The sequence below is a fragment of the Pristis pectinata genome, chromosome 7 (assembly GCF_009764475.1).
Source record: "Pristis pectinata isolate sPriPec2 chromosome 7, sPriPec2.1.pri, whole genome shotgun sequence".
Lineage (NCBI taxonomy): Eukaryota > Metazoa > Chordata > Chondrichthyes > Rhinopristiformes > Pristidae > Pristis > Pristis pectinata.
Genome location: NC_067411.1, coordinates 32,014,662 through 32,040,037, shown reverse-complemented (window position 1 = coordinate 32,040,037; position 25,376 = coordinate 32,014,662). Strand labels below are relative to the sequence as shown.

The following is a 25,376-nucleotide window of genomic DNA, read 5'->3' as shown; positions in this document are numbered from 1 at the left end:
TGGCTCTCAACACCACCTGCCATGCTTCTCCACTGTAAGCTTTGAGTTATGGTGTAATGAAAATCACTTTACCCTGCTTGTTAGCAAAGAATCCTTTTCATTCCTATGGCATTTGTGCTAGCAATCAATTCCAGAGAGGACTGTGGGTAAAGTGGGTAAATTTTTATACACTCTCTACTGACTTGTAATTCTGTACTCAATGTTTTAAATTTAATATAGACTTGGTACACTAGTTGTCCATAGTTTGCAATTTGCAGGTATCCTTGGTTTTGTGGGCCTCTTTGTATGTTGTTTGAGTTTCTCAAGAAGTGTATATTTGTGTAGGTTTCACTGTCATTGAAGCTTGGCATTATGAACAAATTTTTGCATTTAGGAAGTCCCCTAAAATACTTGAGGGGTTGTATATTTAGGGTACAGGAGAACACATATCCTAACGCACATGGGACTTGGTACTTGAGTGTTTCTACTGACAGTCATGAAATCAGTTTGAAGCTTCAATTAAATTCTTTGAATTTGCATGGCAGACCTGAAACTTAATATCTAACAATGGCACCAATATATTAGTTGTTGAATAGGGAAATTTTTCTTTAGGTTGTCCTGTAGCAGATGGTGCATGACAGCTGTAAAAGGGTGTTATTTTCCTTTTTCTCAAGTTTGGTGGTATTATATGTGAAAGAGCAAACAAATTCTTGTCAAAATTTGAATTGCTTTTAAGTAGCAAACAAAGTAAATCCTGGAATTTTCATTCAATTTTGAAATTATCTTCAGGTCTAAGTTTTGGCTGGTAGTTAAGGATCAGTCGTGCTGAATAAAGATCACTATATTCTTTTAATGAAGCTTACTGCTGAATTAGTTACTACTTTGGAGTGTTTTATTTCATTGCTTTTTTTTTTGATATTTCTCTTCGAAGTATATGATTCACATTGAGCTATTGTTGTGGAGATACAAGCAACTACTCCACTCAAGTGGCCACTTCTAATTCGTTATCCTGAGTGTCCACAGGCTTTTCAAATCGTGAGAGAGTTGGGTACCTCATCTGAATGTAATTCTCCCACTGCATCCACTGTTCGTAGGATCACTGAATAATGGATAGCCAGAACCTTTGGTGACCCTTTTACCCCTTTCATTTAGGGAAATTTACTGATAAATGTGTTTCCACTGCCTCCCAAAGAACTCTGCACAGACCAGGGATCTAATTTAGAACCACCTTGGTTTATTGGTGTACCATCACTTCCATCCCTCAGCCACTCTTTCCCATGCATGCCTTTTATTTTGTGATTAGTTTTGAAGTTTTGTTGGCCCTGTAGCATGACAAATATTGTTTGTAATGGTAATGTTACTGTATGGTGCTACATGAGCACGTGTTGAAATCAGAAATTGTGAGTTCATTGCAACATTTGATTTAAACTTCATGGACTTAAAATTGGATTGATTTGTTTTAAGAACATAAAACTGGCCAGTTTGTAGTTGAGGGGTAGAAGTGCTCTTCTTAGCTCCATCCCAAATCTGCAGGTTAATGTTAGTTACCTTCCCAGTTGACTCCACCTTCAACTCCCCTAAAATATTCTGTTTCCTTCTCTGGGCCAGGGAGCTGCCTCTGGAGCCAGTACTCTAGTTGGCAGGTGACGTGTCCTTCAGGTTGGTTGATGGTTTTGCCGTGGTACTGCAAAATGAAGCAATTACTGCAATTGGATCTTGTCTTGATGTAGGTGTGATTCAAGTATTAGGCTTATTCATGACTTCCAAGGCTTACTTGAGCACTGATAAGAGAAGTTTAGACTTCAAGTTAAACATTTACTCTCAGAGTTCACAGAGTCATAGAAAGTTACGGCTCATCTGAATAGTCATGTCTATGGCAATCATAAAAGCATTGTTCAGACTAATCCTACTTCCAAGCTTATGATCATGACCTATAGCTTTCTCTGGTGCAATGCATCATGTGTTCTTCTGAGTTCATTTTAAATGTCTTGAGGATTTTTGTCTCCCCTTTCATGCAATGAATTCTAGACGCTTGCCTCTTTATGTATGGAAAAACCTTTCCCTCAATGCCACTCTTAAACCTTTTGTTTGTGTTGTGAAGTACATCTGCAATCCATTCCATATTATCATGTATACCCAATTCAAATAGGTAAATCCATGCAAATTAAAATAATTGTAAAATTAGGTTTGCATAGTATCCTGTCCTCTTGATGTTTGCATTCATGTGACAGGTGAGCAATGACAAAATTGTTTAAATTTGCCTGTTGAATAATTGATTTCAGTGCTTTTTCCATATTATATTATAGAATTGTCAAGATGGTGGAAGGCATGCAAAATAGAGTAATCAACAGATTACTGGCAGTTCCTTAGTAGGCTTTGGGGTTCTGGGGGAGAGCTGAGTGAGTAACCAACCAAGATGTGCGTGTTCCTGTCTAGTTGTATGTGAAAGAGGCTGCAAGTATATCTTCATCAAGGATTACGATGCTCATGTGGAAGTGACCCATTTGGTTATGCAGGTGTTGGCGGATCTCTACAAATATGCATCTTCTGGTGGTCTTCATTAAGATCAGATGTTGCTGGAGAATTTAATTTTTCTGTTGATGCTCATTTCCCAGCTTCAGATTGCACGGGGTGCTTGCTCAAAAATAGTTGTAAATATTCACTGTTTTCACAAAGAAAAACAAAGTGCTGGAAATGCTCAACAGGTCCATAGAGAGAGAAAAAGAGTTAATATTTCAGGTCTGTTACCCTTGTTCTCCAGCATTTTCTTCTTGGACTGCTTAAATGTGGGCTCTTTCTTTATTTTCTATATATTCTAGCAGTATAGCCTAGTTTTGAAGGATTCTTTAGAAGTTGAAGGATTTGAAGGATTCTTAAGAAGCTGGTAGGTAGGCAAAGGTAAGGTTACCTGTTATCTGTGATAAATATTTAAGTAGAATATCAGGAGGGCTAACTAAGAGGAGTGGCCAGTGTGTGAGTGGCTCAGGGTAGGAGTGGAGCCTTGAGGCTTTGGCTCAAGAGGCTTCAGCGAGCTGAGGAAGAGCTAGCACCCTGAGAGGTAAGGCTGGTAAGTTCCTTTAAGTTAATTAAAGTCGGATTGGGTAATGAAGGCAGCAGCTCAGGCAGTTGTGTGCTCTGAATGCAGTATGTGGGAAGTCAGGGACAGCACGCTTGTCCCTGATGACTACACCTGTAAAAGGTGCATCCAGCTGCAGCTCCTGGCAAACCGTGTTAGGGAACTGGAACTGGAGCTGGATGAACTTCGGATCATTCGGGAGGTGGAGGCAGACATAGATAGGAGTTTCAGGGAGATAGTTACACCTAAAAGGAGGCAGGTGGCTGGGTGACTGTTAGGAAAGGGAAGGGGATTAGACAGAAGGAGCAGAGCACCCCTGTGGCCGTTCCCATCAGCAATAAGTATACTGTTCTGGATACTGCTGGTGGGGATGACCTACCAGGGACAAGTTGTAGTGGTCAAGTCTCTAGCACCGAGGCGGGACCCTCATCTCAGATAGGAGGGAGGGTAAAGAGGAGAGCAGTAGTGATAGGGGATTCAATAGTTAGGGGGACAGATAGGAGATTCTGTGGGAGAGATCGAGAATCCTGGATGGTCTGTTGCCTCCCTGGTGCCAGGGTCCGTGATATCTCAGATCGAGTTCTTGATATTCTCAGGAGGGAGGGTGAGCAGCCAGATGTCGTGGTCCATGTAGGGACCGATGACGTGGATAGGAAGAAGGAGGAGATCCTGCAAAGAGAGTTCAGGGAATTAGGTGCAAAGTTAAAGGACAGGACCTCCATGGTTGCAATCTCAGGATTGCTACCAGTGCCACGTGCTAGTGAGGCTAGAAATAGGAGGATCATGCAGCTAAATATGTGGCTAAGGAGTTGGTGCAAGAGGGAGGGCTTCAGGTTTCTGGATAATTAGGCCTTGTTCCAGGGAAGGTGGGATCTGTTCCGAAGGGAGGGTTTACACCTGAACTGGAAGGGGACTAACATACTTGCGGGTAGGTTTGCTAGTGCTGCTCCGGTGGGTTTAAACTAGATTTGCAGGGGGAGGGGAACCAGAGTGTTAGAGAAGAAAGTGAGGAGGAAAATGATCATGCGAGGTCTACAGGTATGGACAGAAATTAAAGGTTTGTACATGATAGTAATGTTCTCAGGTGCATCTATTTCAATGCAAGGAGTATTGTAGGTAAGGCGGATGAGCTTAGGGCATGGATTGGCACATGGGATTACGATATTATTGCTATTAGTGAGACATGGTTGAAGGAGGGGCAGGACTGGCAGCTTAATGTTCCGGGCTTCCGTTGTTTCAGACGTGATAGAGGGGGAGGGATGAAAGGGGGAGGAGTGGCATTACTGGTCAGGGAACAGATCACGGCTGTGCGTAGACAGGACAACCCGGAGGGCTCGTCTACGGAGGCCATGTGGGTGGAGCTGAGGAACACGAAAGGTGTGGCCACACTAATAGGGTTGTATTATAGACCGCCCAATAGTTAGAGAGAATTGGAGGAACAAATCTGTAGGGAGATAGCAGACCAATGTAAGAAACAGAAAGTAGGGGATTTTAACTTTCCACATATTGACTGGGACTCCCACACTGCGAAAGGGTGGGATGGCTTGGAATTTGTCAAATGTGTTCAGGAAAGTTTTCTAAATCAATATATAGAGGTACCAACGAGAGAGAATTCAATACTTGATCTCCTATTAGGGAACCAGGCAGGTCAGGTGACAGAAGTATGTGTAGGTGAACATTTTGGGTCCAGTGACCATAATGCAATTAGTTTCAAGATAATTATGGATAAGGATAGGTCTGGTCCTCGAGTGGAGGTTCTAAATTGGAGAAAGGCCAATTTTGTGGAAATGAGAAAGGATCTAGGTAGGGTGGATTGGGATAAGTTATTTTCTGGCAAGGATGGGCTCAGTAAATGGAAAGCCTTCAAAGACGAAATTTTGAGAGTGCAGAGTTTGTATGTTCTTGTCAGGATTAAGAGCAAGGGTAACAAGCATAGGGAACCTTGGTTTTCAAGGGATATTGGTGAGCTGGTTAAGAAAAAGAGAGAGGTGTATAGCAGGTATAGGCAACTAGGAATGGATGAGGTACTTGAAGAGTATAGGAAATGTAAGAAGATACTAAAAAAGGAAATCAGGAAGGCAAAAAGAAGACATGAGGCTGCTTTGGCAGATAACGTGAAGGTAAACCCAAAGGGTTTCTACTGGTATATTAAGAGCAAAAGGATAGTAAGAGATAGAATTGGTCCCCTAGAAGATCAGAGTGGTCGTATATGTGTGGAGCCTCAGGAGATGGGGGAGGTCTTAAACAGTTTTTTTGCATCAGTATTTACTCAGGAAACTGGCAGTGTGGATATGGAAGGAAGGGAAACAAGCAGTAGTGTCATGGAACATATAGAGATTAAAAAGGGGGAGATACTTGATGCTTTACAGCAAATAAAGGTAGATAAATCCTCAGGGCCTGTCAAGATATTTCCTCAGACCTTGAGAGAGACTAGTGTAGAAATTGCAGGGTCCCTGGCAGATATATTTAAAATGTCCTTAGCCACGGGTGCGGTGCCAGAGGACTGGAGGATAGCTCATGTTGTTCCATTGTTTAAGAAAGGCTCGAAGAGTAAACCAGGTAATTACAGGCCAGTGAGCCTGACATCAGTAGTGGGTAAATTATTGGAAGGTGTTCTGAGAGATAGGACATATAAGTATTTGGACAGTCAAGGGTTGATTAAGGATAGTCAGCATGGCTTTGTGTGTGGTAGATCGTGTTTAACGAATCTTGTGGAGTTTTTTGAGGAGGTCACTAACAAAGTAGATGAAGGTAAGGCTGTGGATGTTGTCTACATGGCCTTTAGTAAGGCCTTTGACAAGGTCCCACATGGGAGATTAGTTCAGAAGGTTCAGTCAATGGGTATCCATGGAAAGGTTGTAAACTGGATTCGAAATTGGCTGAGTGGGAGAAGACAGAGAGTGGTTGTGGATGGTTGTTTCTCAGATTGGACGCCTGTGACTAGTGGTGTGTCTCAGGGACCTGTGTTGGGGCCATTGTTTGTTGTATATATCAATGATCTAGAAAATGTGGTAAATTGGTTTAGTAAGTTTGCGGATGACACTAAGATTGGAGGTGTAGTGGACAGCGAGGAAGGCTTTCAAAGCTTGCAGAGGGATCTGGACCAAATGGAAAAATGGTCCAGAAAATGGCAGATGGAATTTAATGCAGACAAGTGTGAGGTGTTGCATTTTGGAAGGACAAATCAAGGGAGGACATACACAGTAAATGGTAGGGCACTGAGGAGTGCGGAGGAACAAAGGGATCTGGGAGTTCAGATACATAATTCCCTGAAAGTGGAGTAACAGGTAGACAGGGTTGTAAAAAAAAGGCTTTTGGCATCCTGGCATTTATAAATCAAAGTATTGAGTATAGGAGTTGGAATGTTTTGGTGAGGTTGTATAAGTCATTGGTGAGACCAAATTTAGAATATTGTGTGCAGTTCTGGTCGCCGAACTACAGGAAGGATGTCAGTAAGATTGAAAGAGTGCAGAGGAGATTTACAAGAATGTTGCCGGGTCTTCAGGAGTTGAGTTACAGGGAAAGACTGAGCATGTTAGGACTTCATTCCTTGGAGCGGAGAAGAATGAGGGGAGATATGATAGAGGTTTACAAAATGATGAGGGGCATAGACAGAGTTAATGCAAGTAGGCTCTTTCCACCTAGATTAGGAGAGATAAGTACAAGAGGACATGGCTTTAGGGTGAAAGGGGAAAGGTTTAGGGGGAACATTGGAGGGAACTTCTTCACTCAAAGAGTGGCGGGAGTGTGGAATGGGCTGCCATCTGATGTGGTAAATGCGGGCTTGCTCTTAACTTTTAAGAGTAAATTGAATAGATATATGGACGAGAGAGGTCTGGAGGGGTATGGGCTGGGGGCAGGTAAATGGAACTAGCAGAATAATGTTTCGGCACAGACTAGAAGGGCCGAATGGCCTGTTGTCTGTGCTGTAGTTCTCTATGGTTCTATGGAATATTATTTCTTTATTTTCTATATATTCTAGCAGTATAGCCTAGTTTTGAAGGATTCTTTAAAAGTTGAGGGATTCTTTAGAAGTTGAAGGATTTGAAGGATTCTTTAGATTTTGTAGGAACAGAGCATCATATGGTGTGTCTGATTAATTTGCACTCTTGTGTTACCTCGCTGCAAAAGATTTTGCATATAAATTGTTGGCAATGCAAGCTGAAAACATAACAGCAGGTATGATGGACACCTTGGCTTTCAGTGAATGATAGCACCCTATTGTATTTTGTTAGTCAAGTTTTAAAGGTTGAGAAAAGAACAACACTTGAGATGGTATGAACTGGAGTCAAATCAGGTGCCAAAAAAGAATTGTAGAGAGAAATTTGATTGACAGAAGAAAGTGAAGGCTTTCTTATATAAAAAAATCTGAGAACAGTTTAGAGAGTCTGGAACATCTTGATTGACAGCTCAAGATGATAAATCTCACTATGAAATAAGTGTTTGCACTGTTCAGCAGCTGTGCCAACTTTCTCCAGTGAAGTTAATTGGCAATTAAAAGCAAGTACAGCAGCCTCAGGATACTTAAAGGCTGAAGGTGAGCTGCTGTCTTTCCAAGACTCATAGTGACACAGTGCAAAGCATCGAGCAGCTTGTAGAGATTCCCACTTCATGGGGTATCTCTGCCATGTCACAAATTTCTGAATAAGTCACACAAATTAAGGTTGAATGATATTAAATTTGTGATATTTTTAGCAGACTAATATGGGTCATTAGGTCTTCACTGATAAACTGTAGCTTGTAATTTTATAATCGTGTCTTAAATCAAGCCACAGGACCTATCAGTTTTCCCCACTCCAAATTTGGTTTCAGTCTTTGAAGATCAGTGGTCTGCCATGTACAAACAAAGCCTCAGCTTTGTTACAAAATCAAATCATATTTAATTCCATTATTAAATTTTTATTTAGTCTAATCCAGCTTTGCTTAATATGACTTGCCTGGCATTGTTTCATTTTTAAGGTCTGTTGCAGGCCATGTTGCAAGAACAGATAGTGAACCTCGAGAAGATATCCTACTCAGCCATTTTCAAAAGCAAACATGCAAAAGAGGATAAACCTAGACCTCATATTGCACTTTAATATCAAGAAGGCTCCATAAGCTTTGGTGTTCATGAGTTATGCAGATATGCACTATAGATATTTGGGCTACTTATGAAATTTAAACGACTGTCCCCATTAATTTGCAAATAGGTATCATGTTGCTGATTCCAGCAGAACATGATGCTTTGATTGTGATTTAACCACATGTGAACAGCTCTGGCCAAACCTCGGGAACCAAAATTTTTAAATTGCAGAAATGTAAGAAACATAAACACAGTTTGAACTTAGGATGGAAGTCTCCTTCCCTGTAATTTTTGGTCCTTAAGGTTATACATGGAATTCCTTTCCCCAGATGTCATACAAGAAGTAAATGAAGTGGATTGTAGCTAATCCTTTAACATGTATGGCAATAAAGTATATCAATCAGGGCAGGGTACTTGATGTTATTTACAGGTATTTTTGTAAGACCTTTGAGGTCCCACATGGGAGACTGATTCAAAGGGTTAGGATCCATGGAATCCAGGGCAAGTTGGCAAACTGGATCCAAAATTGGTTTGGCAATAGGCAACAGTATGTGATGGTAGAAGGCTGTTTTTGTGGTTGGGTGCCTGTGACGTGTAGTGTCCCACAAGGATCAGTGCTTGGACCCTTCTGTTTGTAATATACGTGAATGCCTTGGATGTGGATATGGGAGGCATGATCAGTGAGTTCGCAGATGACATGGAGATTAGTGGAATTGCTGATTGTGTGGAAGGTAGGCTTAGGATGCAGAGAGATATTAATGTCTTGGTGAAATGACCTGAAAGATGGCAGATGAAGTTTAATCCAGACAAATGTGGGCGTACTAATGAGGCTAAGACATACACCATGAATGGTAGGGTCTTAGGGTGTATTGAGGAACAGGGGAACCTTGGAATATAAATCCATAGATCCTTGAAGGTGGCAACACAAGTGGATAATGTGGCTAGGAAGGCGTATGGGATACTGGCCTTCATTAGATGGGGCATTAAATACAGAAGCAGGGAGGTTATGGTCCAACTTTATAAAACCTTGGTCAGCTGGAGTACTGCATACAATTCTGGTCTCCAAGGTACAAGAAGTATGTGATAGTGCTGGAGGAGGTACAGAGGAGACTCATCAGGGTGTTGCCTGGGATGTAGTAGTTCATTTTTGAGGAGAGACTGGAGAAGCTGGGTGTTCTCCCTCAAGCAGAGAGGTTAAGACTGGACGTGACTGAGGTATATAACATTATGAAGTGTATAAATAGGGTAGACTGCAGGAGACTTTTCTCCATGTCAGAGGTAGATAAAGCTAGAGGGCATAGTTTTAGTGTAAGGGGGAAGAGATCTAGAGCAGATTAGAGGGGGATGTTCTTCACCCAGAGTAGTAAGTTACTGAAATGCACTGGCTGAGAGAGTGGTTGAAGCTGGGTCACTGAGAGCATTTAGGAAGTTTCTAGATGAGCACTTGAATCGCTTAGGCAAAAATGGCTATAAAACAAGTGCAAGGCAATGGGATTAATAAGGAAGGGTGCCCACTGGTTGGCATGGACGAGTTGAGCTGAATGGCCTGTTTCCATGCTGTAGGAATCTGTGACTATAATGTTCTATAGAGGAATGGATTGGAATTTCACATGTTGCACAGCATTATTTGTACTGTGATCTATGGGTGCAGCCTTCAAGGCTATTAAATTCATTTTCTAAATAAATAATAAAATAATTTTCTGCATTAAACTAATATATTTGCTCCATTCCTCTGCAACAGCACTTGATGAAGCCTTTGAATACTGTGTAAAATGCAACCACTGATGCTCATAACTGTACAGCAGAAAGTGTAATGTGGAGAAATGTAACAATAAAGCAAATGGTTTTGGCAGTGGCCCTCTGTGACATGGTCATGAATCGTTTTCTGCTAATTTATAACATCAAAACTTTTTTATTCTTCAGCAAAGCAAATTGCATGTTAGTCGAATGCATGGAGTGTCCATTAGATTCAGTTTAAAATCATGTGACTAAAAGAAGACTATAATATTTCCTGTATTAGTCAAAGCAAAACAGATGACGATAAAACAAAAAATTTAGTTGTGGCAAGTTTGATACTAAGATCACATTGATGCTGTGCAGTGTCAAATGGTCTTGTCATTTCAGTTGATGGTGAGAATCATCAGGTACAGCAGGCATCGATCTCCTTTTGCATCTTTCTGAGCCAGTAGTTCACGTGGGTTTTTGAGGCTGAGACATCTTTGGCATTACCTACTGCCAAACTCAATCGAATGGTAGATTGTATCTGATGGTTTAAAGGAAGCAATATGCTGGAGGAGCTCAGCAGGTCAGGCAGCATCTGTGGAGGGAAATGGACATTTGACATTTCAGTTGAGACCCTTCCTCTGGACTGAAAGATGGAGGGGAGATGACCAGTAAATAAAGGTGAAGGGAAGGGGTGGAGCAAGAACTAGCAAGCGATAGGTGGATCCAGGTGAGAAAGAGTGGAAGTAGCAACAGAGGCTGGGAGGTGATAGGTGGAGGGGACAAAAGGCTGAAGATGAGGGAATCTGATCGTGGAGCATGGAATCAAGTAGGGGAGCTGGGAACAGTGGGGGGGAGGGGAACCGATGGAAGGAGTGTGTGGGTGATGAGCAGATGGAGTGGGTGGAGGAGGGGAAAGAAACGGGGTGGCGGTGGGGGAGCGGCTGGAGTGAGTAATGGAAGAACTGGGTAGATCAGGAGGAGAGAGAAAGGGGAATGACAGTTGATTTAGTACGACACAGTAAACTTCAAAAAAAACATATGGCAGTGCTCTGATATTGGAAATAATTATAACCTTAAATATAAGTTTGGACTACTGGGGAATTGGTAATCTTTGTACTAATTTGTTCGCTGTTCACACAGTTTTAATTTGGGGTTTTTCTCTTTGAATCTGCCATATTCTCTGCAGGAGGAAATTCATGCCGATCTACTTTCTCATAGGTATTCATGGAGCACAATATATGACTAAATTGACATTTTGATTAAAGCCATCCACAGTAGCTGCTCCTTGTCTGCAAAGGGCAAATTAGTTGTTTACAATGATCACAATTCCAAGTGCTCGCTTGGGAAACTTCATTTACTCTAAAGTCATGGAACGTATGATTTTTCTGAGGCCATAAAGTACCTGTTGCTCAAGGCGGCTTTATCAGAAGAAAACTCCTAAGGAAAAGCTGCTAACCACGAGAACTACACAAAGTCTCAAAATGCTTCCACTAATGGAATTTCTTTTTTTTCAGTGTTTCATGGAATATCCAATGGCAATATTTCAAAGGGTTAAAGATAGATTGATTAGAATGGAGATATGCAGAGTGGCAAGCACGAGTTAGACTGAATATGTAGGATGATGTGTACTGAGCACATCCTCAATGTAAACCTATTGATACTTGTTCTTTCATGGTTTTATCCCAACATAGGATAATCACTGGACAGAATGTAGGTTTGTAATTGTCCCATTGATGATTCAAATGTATCTTGTTGATAACTTTTCTTGAATCTAAGCAGCTTAGGATGGCATACAAGATTTGTTGTTCAAGAATATTATCTAGAAATTCATATCCAGTCATCAACATTGATAAATGTGTAAGTTGCATCCTGCATCTGAAATTTGGTCCCTTGACTTCATTGGAATCAAACTTTGGATGTGTTGTCACTATTCTGTGACTTGATTAGTGCTACCAACTGTAATTCAGTTAAGTATACAGACACACTGAATACAAATGTCTAGCAAATTGGGTACCATTGCTCTCATTGAGAGTTTTGCACTATTAGTTTTAGCCATCTGTTTGGCAAATCTATCTCTTTGATGACTACAAGTACCAAGTAAGTAGAATGAGATACTAATGGTAGTTAGCATAAACCAAAGTAGAAGTCATGGAGTGCAGAAGTGAAGGATAAGAGCAAAACATTAGAACAACCTTTCTAAGTAACTATTATGTGAGATTTTCTGTATTCCTCATCAAGTGGTATTTTTAGGAACATATTTTTCTCTAAGGAATCTGCAAGCAACAGATCCTTATTTTCAAATCTGATCCAGGCACAGGAGGAACAGCTTAAAGTTTGTGTCTGCAGCAAACACAGCAGTGAGAGCCATAGCCTTTGAAGTACCAAATTAGTTTGGTAGTGTTAATGTTGCTGCCATGAGAACTGCAGCAGAAGCTATGACTAATCTTTGATATAGAAAACCACAATGACCATGTGCAGCCAAATCACTAATAAGAATTGTCTTGCCTCACCTGACTTGTCACGGAAAACCTCATCCCAATTACAGCCTTTTTGTGGCACTGCTTGGAGTTTTTGATAAGGAACATCAAGAAATGGTTGGCTTGAAGAGAAATGTTGTGGGATCTCTATAAGGTATTATAGAAGTAGCTATTCTCACTGTAGGTTTTGTAATGTGGGCTACTGGTATTATTAGGGAGGCATTGAATACATTTACCGATTATTTCTGTTCTCTCTATAATTTGAAGATTTTTCTTTGTACTAAATTTTTCTAATTTCCTCTTAAGTATCTAGATTCATACAGATTCAATAGCTACTTATTGTAAAGCATTCCACATTATAATCCTTTGGCAAATTCATTGTTTACATCCCCTTTTTTGATTGCAGACCGACCTGATTTATCTTTCACTTGTAACACTTTTTATTAATGGCTGATGTTTGCCATTTGTGTTCTTAACATTCTGCAATTTCCAGCCCTCCCCAGTCACTTCATATCAATGCATCGAAAAATTGAGTTTGAGTACAGATGAAGAAAACGTATGTCAACATGGTAGGGATAGTACAGAGCTGTGGAAGTTTTACCAATGTTGCTACATAGTATTCACATGTGACCAAGTACCCTTGACAGTGTCATAATCCATCACATCTTGTTGTGCACTACTTGTGCTGTTTCACCTTGTTTAATAGATAAGTACCTGATGCTGTATGATCACAGTACAAATCAAATGGGCCAGTTTTGATCCCGTGCTATTAATTGTTCCTGATAACAAGGCAGTAACATGTTGTACTCAATCTCTGCTTTAAAACTAAAAAAAATCACCAAGGTTATTGCTACGATCGTCTAAAAATGTTGATTCCCTTTGGCATTCATGTCCTACAATTTAATTGTTCGTAAGTATATTTGGAGATTACAGCAGTTTTTTTTACTTATCTTCCCTACCAAATGTTAGTCATTGATTCTGCAGATTTCATGACAGCAATATAAACATTACCAAATCGATTTGGGGAGGAGTACTTTGAAAACTTCCGCTCTCGCTGTTGCGCTTGCTGCAGGTACAAACTTCAAGCTGTTGCCTCAATGTTTGGGCTCAGATATAAGAAATGGCACTCGGGCAAGGCACAGGACAACTCGTATTTGAAGCAGCAATGAAAATAATTGAAGGGCAGGAGCATTCAAGTGAGAACTGTAACCCAGTATACTGCAATAGACTGGTCATCAGACTACACAAGACAATATTTTTGGTTTGCATTTCTGTTGACAATCTTCAGCGTTAGGTTACTGAAAGAAAGGATAATCTTACAATTCAAAGTAAAAGCTACAATTTTGTTTTCTTCCATCATTGTTTCCTATTGAGCATGGTTTCTGTGTCTTTAAATTATTTGTCTAAGTTCATAGGTTTTAATTCTTCATTAAAGATGCAAGAATTATTTTAACTTCAAAAATACATTTTAGTATAATTGCTGCTTAATGCTCCTAAGAACTCCAGTTATTTAAATGTACTTATTTCATAAATGTTCCCAGCAAAGAAACCAGATTCAGAAAAGATCGACGAGAAGAGGAGAAAATTGATATCACCACCATTGCCTACAACGCCACAGTTCCAGGTGGGTGTACTGAAAAATTAACATGGTGTGGTTGGGGAGAGCAAAATACTGTAGATGCTACAAACCTGAAATAAAAACACAAAATGCTAGAAATAAACAAGGTCAGGCAGCACACATGGATAGACAAACAGACTTAATGTTTCTGGTCAATGATCCAAGGTGATCAGGTGATAGATCATCAATTCTTAAACATTAACGCTGTTTCTCTCCCCAGATGCTGCCTCTGCTTCTGGGTATTTCCAGCACTTTCTGTTCTATCTTGTTAAACAACTTGGATAAAAATTTCAATGCAAGTTAATAATGCCAGAATGTTATTAATGCAAGAACACTGTTAGAGTAATTAGTGGTTAATTTTATGCACTCTATAATGGATTTAATTTAATACAGGATTCTCAAAAAAATTTAGACAGTTTGCATTATTAGCTGTCATTTGGCATTAGTCCATTGATTACTGAGTTGTTTTAGCATAATCACTCTCTCTTTGTTCTTCTATTATGTTGCATACTGGCTATTGTGCATGTGCTAGCTGAATACAGATGGTTTAATCTGTAAAAGAGCAAATATCTTGCACTTGATTTCAGCTGTTATAAAGCAAATTGGTGTACCATATCTTGTGGTTTTGGCCTGAATGAAGCTTGGCTTTCGAGTTCTATCTGTTGAGGAATTGTCACTTTGAACCTCTGGTTTCCAACAGTCTCTTAAAGTTTCCCAGGGAAAAATACTCTGTACTAAAGATGGAATCGGGTCCCTGATTAAGCATGTGCCATTATCCTTTGGGATGAGAGAAAGGCGGCATATTTTATCCATTTGAAATTCGTTTTAAGGTCATGATACAAGTGTGTTTTATTTGTGACTACATGACATGAAAAATCCAAGGGGTCATTTGAAGGGTTGGGTATGGGTTGGTGGGGGAGGAGAAGAGGAAAGCAATCAAAATGGTAGACTCATTTTATACATTTCTAGACACTTCATTTTAGAAGAAAAAATTCCCTGGTAACTTTTCTATTTACTATCTGGCAATCTTCAATTCCCATAGCTAACCAATAAGTAAAGATGTTCACAGTAGTTGACTGAACATTTCAGCTACATCAGATTATATGCAGTGAGTTGTAACATAGTACAGCCCTTCCTCATTTTTACTTTTCACTTCTCTACCCAGTGTTCCCATTGTCTTTTTTTTAAAAAAATATGGGATTTTGTGGTGGATGGAGAGAGCTGATCTGAACTTGTTCAATGCTTAATCTGTGTGTAGTGTTCCCCACTTTATGGTAATTCAATAGCTGCAATTTGCCCTTATGGAATTCACAGATCACTACCAAAAATGTTTGAGATGCAGAATAAATATTCGCTCTTATGGAATTTATGTTGGGGGGGGGGTGGGGGGGTAATAAACACAAAATGTATACAGAGGACTGAACTAGTTCAGGGCGACAACCACCAGCCTGCGATTGTCATCCACAGCAGGAGGCGCCTTAAGGGATTTGTTTTGGAAATTCACAAAGTAGTCTCTCCTATTGATACTTTTACAATGATTCTTTGTCAAACAATGTAACATCGACGTATAGTTAATTAAAACAACAACCCTTTCTTTTTTGCCTACAATACATTCAGAATTCCCTTGCCTTTAGCGACCGAAGTGACTGCTGATGCTGGAATCTTGAGCAACAACAATCAGAGGAACTCAGCAGGTTGAGCAGCATCTGTGGGGAAGAACAAATAGAATTGTAGACGTTTTGGTTTGGGATACTGCATAAGGACTGAGGACTGATGCAGGGTCTCGACCCAAAACATTGACAATCCCCCCCCAACTCCACCCCGCTCCACCCACCCAATGCTGCTTGACCTGCTGAGTTCCTCCAGCAGATCATTTGTTGCTCCCTTGCCTATAGACTACATATCCATAGGAACATTACTGTTGAGAGAAAAATATCCCATAGGAATACATCTCTACTTATCACATGGGATTCAATGGGGGGGAAAAGGAGTTTGATCTATGGAATATTGTGATTTGGACTGTTTTCTAGGAACACAACCCGTCTGTAACATGGGAGTACACTCTAGTCATAAGGGGCTAGTGCAGCTGAACTGGGCAGTTTTGAATTGCCTCTCAATTAGACCTCTTGAGCTTGCTTCTCTGTTGGCTCATGTGTTTAAAACTCTTGAATGATCAGTCCTTTCATCTCAGTAAGGTACCTGCCTCAAACCTCCGTTTACACTCAGTTTATTTCTATAGATGCAAAGAGGGGCACTTTGAATTCAGCAGAGAAAATTATTTCAAAGTAAACATTGATCCATTAGTAGAAACTAGGAAATTAATAATGGGATAAAGGAAACACAGAACTGTCAAATAATTCTTTTGTGTTTGTCTTTACAGTAAAGACAGTAAATACATTTCACAAGTAGCAGGTAACCAAGAAGCATTTAAAACAATTAATATCTCTAGAGAAAAAGGGTTATGGCAAAGTAATGTAAATAAAGGCTAACAAGTCCCCTGGGGCTGATGCCCAGGTTCTGAAGTAGGAGCTGCAGTTATCATGGATTCCTTACAATCATCCCAAATTCTCAATTCTGGAAAATTCCCAAACACATTGGGAAAACACAAATGGAACAAGGATATTCAAGAAAGGAGGAAGGATGAAGGGAATATACAGGCCTCTTAACTAACCTGATATTGATCACTGGGAAATTGCTGAAATTATTTATTAGGAAAGTGATAACAGAGGATTTACAGGGGCTCATTGCGATTAGGCAGTCATTGTGTTTGTGTGGAGAAGAAATTGTGTCCAACAAATTTATCAGAGTTCTTTGAGAGTGCAAGTCATATTGTGGATAAAGGGAAGCCTGCAGATACAGTATAATGTATTTAGATTTGAAAATGACAAATGAAAAGGTGCAAGGTAAAAGGTTTGGGGGATCATGTGGATGTGTAACATTTCAATTCAGAGAATTGGTGCTGATTATAATGTGTGTAAAGATGGGAAATTAAGTTGCAAGGAGAACAGAGTCTGCAAAGGAATATAGGTAGGTTAAGTGAGGATGCAAAAGTATGGCTGATGGAGTATTACTGTATATGAGGAGCTTATCCACTTTCATAAGAATAGAAAAACAATATTATTATAAACAGTATGAGATTACTAATTGATTGATGTTAGGGAGTGGTATGGGTATAATGGGTATCCTTGTTCAAGGAACACATTAGCAGGTACACCAAATAATTAAGGCAAATGGAATGTTGCATTTATTACAAAGGAAATGGGTTACAAGGTAAAGGAAGTTTTACTGCAGCTGTGCAGGGCTTTGGTGAATACATATCTGTAGCACTGCATATAGTTCTGGTCACCTTATGAGAGGGTATCCTTGCCTTAGAGAAGATGCAGTGCACATTCCTGGCATGAGGGAGGTATTTACGAGAAAAGATAGATCCTCTGCTCAATCCTTTGGGGAAAAAAATAAGGCATGATCTCACTGAAATGCAAAATTCTGAAGCTGCTGGGCAGGGTTGGTGTTGCAACGATTTGTCCCTTCATGAGGCAGTTTCAAAATAAAGCATTGCCCACTTAATATTGAGATCAGGATTTTTTTTTCCTTTCTGAGGATTGAGAATTTTAGAAACTCTGTACCCAGAGAGATGTGGGTGCCAAGTCATTCATTCAAGGCTGTCTGCTTTGAACTGTGGGAAAATTGAGAGGAATAGGTATCAGTTAAGAAAGTGGAATTGAGGCCAATGAATATATCAGCCAGTTTCTTATTCAATGGTATAGCATGCTTTTGGGGTTGTTTTGCCCTGTGCAACAGCTTGAAAACTAAAGTAGAAAATAGAAAAAAGAAAATAAGGGCAGGGACACATGCAATAAGAAGAGGAAGGAAATAAAACCGAAGGAAGTGGAAAAAATATTTGAAGGCAGCATGACAGATATAAATGCAAATGAGAGTTGCACTGAATAGTTAGCAAATTGGTAAATGGGAGTGGGAGGGAAAGAGAAAGGAAAGATGGAGGGAAAATGCATTCTTTTCAGGTATTCTTGTATACTAGAAAAATATAAAGGCAAACTGTGTAAAGTTAATTCCACAAACTACCTTGAATTGTCAAGGCAACAATTTTGTTCAAATTACCAGCTTTTCCTAAATAACCCATGAGTGAAGGTATCCTAATGGATTTTCAGTTATTTTGACAGCTGGGCATGTGTATATCAATGAATTCTATGCTAGAAGCTTCAAAGCATTTAATCTATATTATGTATCTAGCCATTTTTTCCTCCAAGTATCTAATTATCTTGCAAATGAATGTATTTTAGTTTAAACATAATTGTTATTTCGACCTCTTTGGAGTAGAAAGTATTGTAGGTAGCCCAAATGTCTACATTGTATAGTATTTGGTAAATTTAGTCCATGAATGTGCTCTGCTAAATGGTTGCAAAATTTAGTCCATGTGAGATGTTTGTTGTGGACATATTTAATGCTTGTTTGTTGTGGACATATTTAATGATTTGGTCACATTTTCATTTCTAAATTCTCTTCACCCAACTGTGTCAGAATAGCACCATTTTTTCTCTTTCCTGGCATTTTGGTCTTCCATTCAGAATAATTAATTTTTATTGAGGTACAGTTCCTTGGAGAGGCTGGATGCCTTTCTCATTGTCACCTAGCCTTGGTGTTATACATTGATAGGGTATATAAACACTAAAGATATCTAGCCTAATCCTGACCTCATTATGTATCTATATATGCATCACAAGAAGTAGGAGTCTAGCATCACCGAAGACAATTTCAATGCAACTTGACCATCTTCACATGAGTAGCAAGCTCAGAAAAGACCAGGAATTAATTTGGGGCTTTACATTCTTAGTGAAACTGCAATTGGCATGACTCACTGAGGAGTCAATTTCTGATTTAAAAAAAACTTTTCCCAATGTATGTTGTTACACAGCAATACCAATTTTTCTTTTTATTAGTCAACATTGACATGTATCTATTGTCCCTATGTGCTTTCATGTGTTAAATAAATATATAAAATAAACTAACAATCAATTTACCCATTTTTTTTTAAGTTGAAGTAACAATCATTTTACTTAAGAGCTGCACAGTGGCCCAGCCAGTAGAGCTGCTCTCTCATAGCTCCAGTGATCTGTGTTCAATCCTGACCTCTGGTGCTGTCTGTACAGAGTTTGTACCTTCTGCCTGTGACTGCACAGGTTTCCCTCAGTGCTCCAGTTTCCACCAACGTGTGAGAGGATAGTTAATGGCTGTGGTAAATTGCTCCTAATGTGTGGGTGAGTGGTAGAATCTGGGAACGGTTGATGGGAAACTGGGGAGAGTAAAGTAGGATTAGTATAAGTGGGTGCTTGATGGCTGGCGTGAATTTGATGGGCCTAAACCCCTGTTTCTGTGATGTTTGACTCTCTGACATGTTTTCTTATAATCTCATTATGTTTGAATAGCAAGCTTGTTTTTTGGAAATACTAAAATGTTGGAAATTTGATTGGTTAGGCAGTAAATTATATGATACTGTCGAGCAAAATCTTTTAAGTTTGCTTTTTGTGCATCGTGATGATTTTATTATAGTTCTGTAAGTCGGTAATCCTACCCAAGTTTCCTTTTTAAATTTCTCTATATAGCTTGTTTGCACTAGTCTTGATGAACTCAGGGAACTTATTGCCAAAATGGAAGGAGAGCTCAAAGAACTGGAAAATAATAAGAAAAAATCTGTAAGTAACTGATCTCATTGTGTGGATCCAGATTTGAAAGTCAAAAATTCTCTAATAAATCATAAACCGTGCTCTTGATTTGTTTTGGATTTGCTGACTCAGACTGTCTGGTGTGGTTTATCTTTTAAGTCATTATCCTCCAGAATCAATTTACCATAAGCTGTTTTCTAGCTTCAAGCATGACATAAATACATGTACTTGCTAAGTTTAGAAGTCTGACTAGTGGGAAACAAATTTTCTCTATAAGAATGGGACTACCTAATGCTTTCTGTTGATGCACATTGTACTGTGCATTATGGGTTTGAAATGCATGGTATGTGCATGTTTTTTTGGGATGGTCAAAATGTTCTAAAAGTAGCTCAAAATTTAAGGAAATTGTTATTTTCTCTCAGTTTTAATCCCCTTTTATTTTTAGATAGCTTGATGTTTTGTTGCTTCCCTAGTCATGCTTCTGATTTCTAGAAACAGAATAGACAGTTGTATAATTTGTAACAATTGGGGCCATCATCACTCTCCAGAAATACGTTGATTCAGAGACTCAAAAGAGTAATTGCAGAGGAGCTACATTTATTGATAATATGTGCTGACTGTATCCTGATCAGTCTCAATTTGATAACTCTAAAGCATTGGGGATCAAAAAGTGAGCTTATAAAAGTGTGTAACTTTTACATTATGGCCAAATTATATAATTTTTTTTTATTTACAGGAAAAATGGTTTTATAGGCGACAAGCTTTAAAAGATTTGCATGGTACCCTAGGACGACTTTTGAATGAACTGTTACCGTGGGAACAAAAACTAATCAAGGCTTATCAGAGAAATCGGTAATTTTTGCACTTTATGTGCACTTTCCTCATATCTGCTATTTTCTATGCTTCATTGAAAGAAGCAGTTTTGGTGCTCTGCAGTAATGGTTCCAAGTAACTTTTTAGAAATAAAAAAATGTTGCAGGACAAAAATAGACCATTTTATCCCTTAAAGTGATTTTCTCTGTGGGATACTTGATCTAAGTCCATTTTCTTTCCCACTTCTCATGCTGTTTAATGTTCTTTTTCAATTAATTAACAACCTTCTGAAAAATATAGAGCTAATGCTCCAATAACAAAACACAGTTTTGTGATGTATTGTTGCAGATTCCAGGAAAAATATTTTCTTTCCTAACTAGTTTGAAATCATCTTAAATTTTTGCAGCCTGGCTATTTGTATTTAGTTTTCAAAAAGCATCCAGAAACGTAATTCAAATTAACCCACCAGATGACAATCGGCACAAAAGTGTTACCTAATTCCTCTTTTTTTTAAAGTTAGCAATGAAATGGTGTTTGTGCAAAGCAGTGAGTACTGATATGACTGATGTCTGTGTATGTAGTGTACCTTAGGCTATATACTATGTACTAAAACTACATAGGCCTCCATAAACCTTTATATTAATTACATGAGAAGTTAGCTGAGAGCAGCCTGTTCAGGTGGATGTTCAAGATCTCAAGCGTTATTTGAAGAGTTATGAGTTCTCGCAATGTTAAAGTAGAGTTTCTCATCATCATTACTTAACAACAAGTATTTTCTCATTGCTATTTGTGGGATTTTTTTGTTGCTGTAATAAAACTCCCATGCATGCATAATCATGGATCTGCAACATCTGTTGTTTGAAGTTAAGATGTGTGAATATATTTTTTTCTTTTTATTCCTCCTTTAGAAGCCTTCAGTAAAAAGTTTCAATGAAAACTAAGTGCCATTTTCGAAGTCTAATAAATAAAAATGCTTCCTTTTATAGAGCTCGAATGAAGAAAGACTTTGATGACTTTAAAAAACAGCCTGATAATGACGCGTTCATTAGAGATGACTTGCAAAATGAAGAAATGGATGGAGAGCTCATAAAAGACATACCTCTAAATGAAGCAGGATCCTCAAACTCTGATGATCATCAAGAAATAGTTAAGAAGGAATGCTCTGAACTAGGTACCCTTACATTTGTAATCTAATTGAGTTTAGAACATCATAATTCCATTTTGGATAGTCACTCTTAGCTTCTGTAATTTTACTTGTTTGTACATTATGATAAATTTCTGGTGATATTGTATGGTTATGTAAAAGGAAGAATAAGCATTCACCTCATTTGCGGCTAAGTACGGTTTAGCTCTGTTACTTTATCCAAAAGGCTTTAGAACCATTTTTGAACTTGTACACAAGAATAAAATTCAGAATAGGTAACTGCTCATTATCAAGCAGGTCTTGTGTCACAGTGACTAAGAATTCCAAAGTGTTTTCCTATTTTCACTAGCAATCGTTGTTGCCTCAAATGCTTTTCTTCATTCTCCTGTATCTTCATGTGGTGATTGTCAGTTAATCAGTAATAATTGAAAAGTTCTATATTTTCTATTATGCATGTTGAATGCTGCCTTTGAAAATCCCTCAAGAGCAGTGTTTAAGTTTTGCTCCTTTGGTATATCTAGCAACTAATCCTGTTTCTCAAAGCCAGTGATTTGGGATTGCAGCCAAAGATTCCAATTAGCATATTAATATCCCTGTGAAACACTGACGTAAAGAGCTTACCCTGTTTATTTTTACCCCAGGCATGAATTCGTCACTAAAATGTCTTTACACAAGAATAGGCCAGAGTAGAACAGAGACTGTAGATGTTTCTGTTTTCTTATTTGGTTAGGCTGGCCATTTTATCGATTGCATAGACTTTTTCTCAGCTGGCAGTCAGTGTGTCCAGCCAATTATTATATATCAGACCACTTTCTGAAATCAGGTGCTAGAGAATTGTTATACCACATCAAGAGGCAATAGTCCATGTGCTTGCTTTTGCAGTAAAATGGATCTTTAGTACAGTAGTCTGCAAAATTGCAGCCTCTGATTTCCTTTGATGCGAGAAATACTTTAGGAGAATGCATATAAGGGCAATACTGGAATCTTTTTCATTGGCACAATTAGTTTGCCACAACATTGTGGGCTGAAGGGCCCTGTTCCTCGGCTGTCCTGTTCTATGTTCTTTTAATAAAGTCTAGCATTGTGGATTCACTGTGAGAAGGATTATGACGCAGGAAGAATCCTCAATGAGAAAAGCATAAACATAACTATTGTTTTCAGAGCACTTGCACCTCTAACACACACAACCTAATTAAGTTGGGCCATCCATTATTTTACAGTTTAAAGTACTAAGTTGAATCACTTGTGATATTTTGAGGATCTGGAATAGAAGGCTATTTGCCTCATAGCTACCAGGTTCTGTGTTCCTGCTGAAAGATGGGAGCCTGGCTACTGACCTGGAAGTTTTTTGAGGATGGTCTATCTCCCCTTTAGGATTTTTTCTCTAAATATCTGTTCTGCTGGATAATTGAAGATTTGCAAGAAAACCAAACCAAGTATATGACTCAATCTTCTTTGACTTTCAAACTTGGCTATTCTTAGCAACTTAGAGTGCTTGGTGTGCTGCATCAAAATCCAGTTAATCCTAGTTAACTACTGGTTAACTTGCTGACAGACTGTATCTATTAAATCAGTTTTCTGGGGGTTGTTATGTTCATTGTTCTGAAATGCCCAATGTTAAGGCTGATGAGAAAATCTTGTACTAAGCTGATTAGTCAGATCTTGTGATCGTTGTTTTGGATGAAAATGAAATAAGAATCTAAATCTGTGGGTTTATATGCAGCTACTTCTCTTTACTGACCTATTTGGAGCATCAGGGAATCACTCATTAGCGTACTGCTTTCAGCAAAATATTTGGAGAATGCTGAATTAAGCCCTCACTGGTTTCCAACTGACAAAGTCTTTCATGCTCCCACTGTGCAAACCTCTCATTTTATTTCATGCATGGAGAATTGTATTGTTGATGTGTTTTTTGGCGTTCAGAATTAATGAATTGCATATCTTCATTGTGGACCAATCATACTTGACCTTTAGAACTTATTCACTTGGGTGAAAAGATCATTCAGTTGTTTTAATGGCTACCATACAAATCAGTGTGAATATTTCTTAGATCCTTGGTGTCCTAAGGAAATAGATGTAACTCCTTGATCTTGACAAACTGTCCAGAAGATGATGTTACAAGCAGTTTTGATGTCTTCTTGGTAATTCCATTTCTGTGGTGCAAGAACTAGTAACTAAGCAGCAGGTAACCAACCATACTATGCCGTCATACAGGGAGCAAGTTTGGGAGGAGGTTCCAGCTTTCCAATGTTTTCAGGCTGTCTCTCAGCAAGATAAATAAAAAGCTACCATGGGAATAAACTCTATATAAATTTAATTGCAGCACATAACTTTTGACTGCCCCTCTTGACAATTGATGTTACAGTATGGCTACTTTTTGGGAGCATTTCCTTCTGCCTTTTAGTGTTATAGAGCAGTACAGCATAAAAAACAGGCCCTTGGGCCACCGTGTCTATGGCGACCATCATGTCTATCTATACGAATCCCACCTGCCTTCACTAATTCCATATCCCTCTATGCCCTGTTCATTCAAGATGCCTCTTAAATGCTACTGCTCCTGACTCCACCACCTCCTCTGGCAGCTCATTCCAGAAACCAACTACTTGTGTGAAAAAGTTACCACTCAGGTTTCCTTTAAACCTCCTCCCTCTCACCTTAAACCTAATGGCCTCTAGTTTTAGAGACACCCGCCTTGGGAAACAGACACTGGCTATCTACTCTTATCTATGCCTTTCACAATTTTATATACCTCTATCATTTTCATTTCTCGGCCTTCACTCCAGGGAAAACAGGTCTACCTTTCCAATCTTTCTGATAACTCATGCCTTCCAATCCAGGTAACATCCTTGTGAATCTTTTCTGCACCCTCTCTAGCTTAACCATGTAGTGTGGTGGCCAGAACTATACACTATACTCGAGTGCAGCCTAACCAACGTTTTGTATAACTGCTGCCTGATCCACTGAGTTCCTCTAGCAGTTTGTTTTTTGCTCCAGATTTCAGCATCTGCAGTCTCTTCAGTCTCCAGGCTTAAGGAGCTTCTTGAAGGAGGAAGTAGGTAAAAGACGTGCAGTATTTTAGTGATGGAATTTCAGAAGCCTTGTCCTTGCAACTGAAGACATGTATTCTGATGGTGATTAAACGCTGGAAAGATCAAGAGAGCAGAACTGCTGGAGTTCAGATACTTGGGAGGGTTAGGAGGTAGGGATTCGGGATTGAGAATTTTAACATGAGGGCTTTTCTTAATCCTGAGCTAATGTAGATCAGCAAGAAAAGGGGAGATGGAACTAGGGGTGAGTGCATAGTCAGCATAGTGATCAACACAGCACTGGAAGTGTATGATGGTAGGATGGCCAAGTTCATTGCACGTTTGTCACTAGGTCAGATGTTTACAGGTCCCATCCCAGAAGATTGATCTTGAAGCCTAGGTTAACAGTTCAGTGCAGCGCAAAGTGCGGCGTTGTTGGAGATGCTGTCCTGCCTGTCTATTTGGGTGCATATAAAACATGCCTTTGGCAATATTTTGAAGAACAGGGCAGTTATGGCCTGACCAATACTTGTCTCTCAGAACTGATTTCCTCACCATTATCACATTGCTTTTTGCAGGAGTTGTAGTTAGAAAATTGGCTGCTGTTTTCCTATATTACATCAGTGGCTATGCTTAAAAAAAACATGGTTGGCGTGCAGTGCTTTGGGTGTCTTGAAATCATGTGAGCCACTTTATAAATGAGTGTCTTTTAGCAATAAATAGTTAGCTGAAGTTTAGGGGCACTGAAGAATGAAAAAACATAGGATATATTTCT

The 25,376-nt window shown here is 39.2% G+C and overlaps 1 protein-coding gene across 1 annotated transcript in view; it reads left to right on the top strand.

The window, feature by feature from the left end:
• Positions 1 to 25,376, top strand: part of LOC127572815 (uncharacterized protein KIAA2026) — a 61,157-nt gene that overhangs the window by 30,933 nt on the left and 4,848 nt on the right. Inside the window, exons 4-7 of the mRNA XM_052020460.1 lie at positions 13,861 to 13,943; positions 19,559 to 19,648; positions 20,355 to 20,470; positions 21,418 to 21,602. Of these exons, the coding sequence (XP_051876420.1) occupies positions 13,861 to 13,943; positions 19,559 to 19,648; positions 20,355 to 20,470; positions 21,418 to 21,602 (474 nt within the window). The remainder of the gene's footprint in view (positions 1 to 13,860; positions 13,944 to 19,558; positions 19,649 to 20,354; positions 20,471 to 21,417; positions 21,603 to 25,376) is intronic.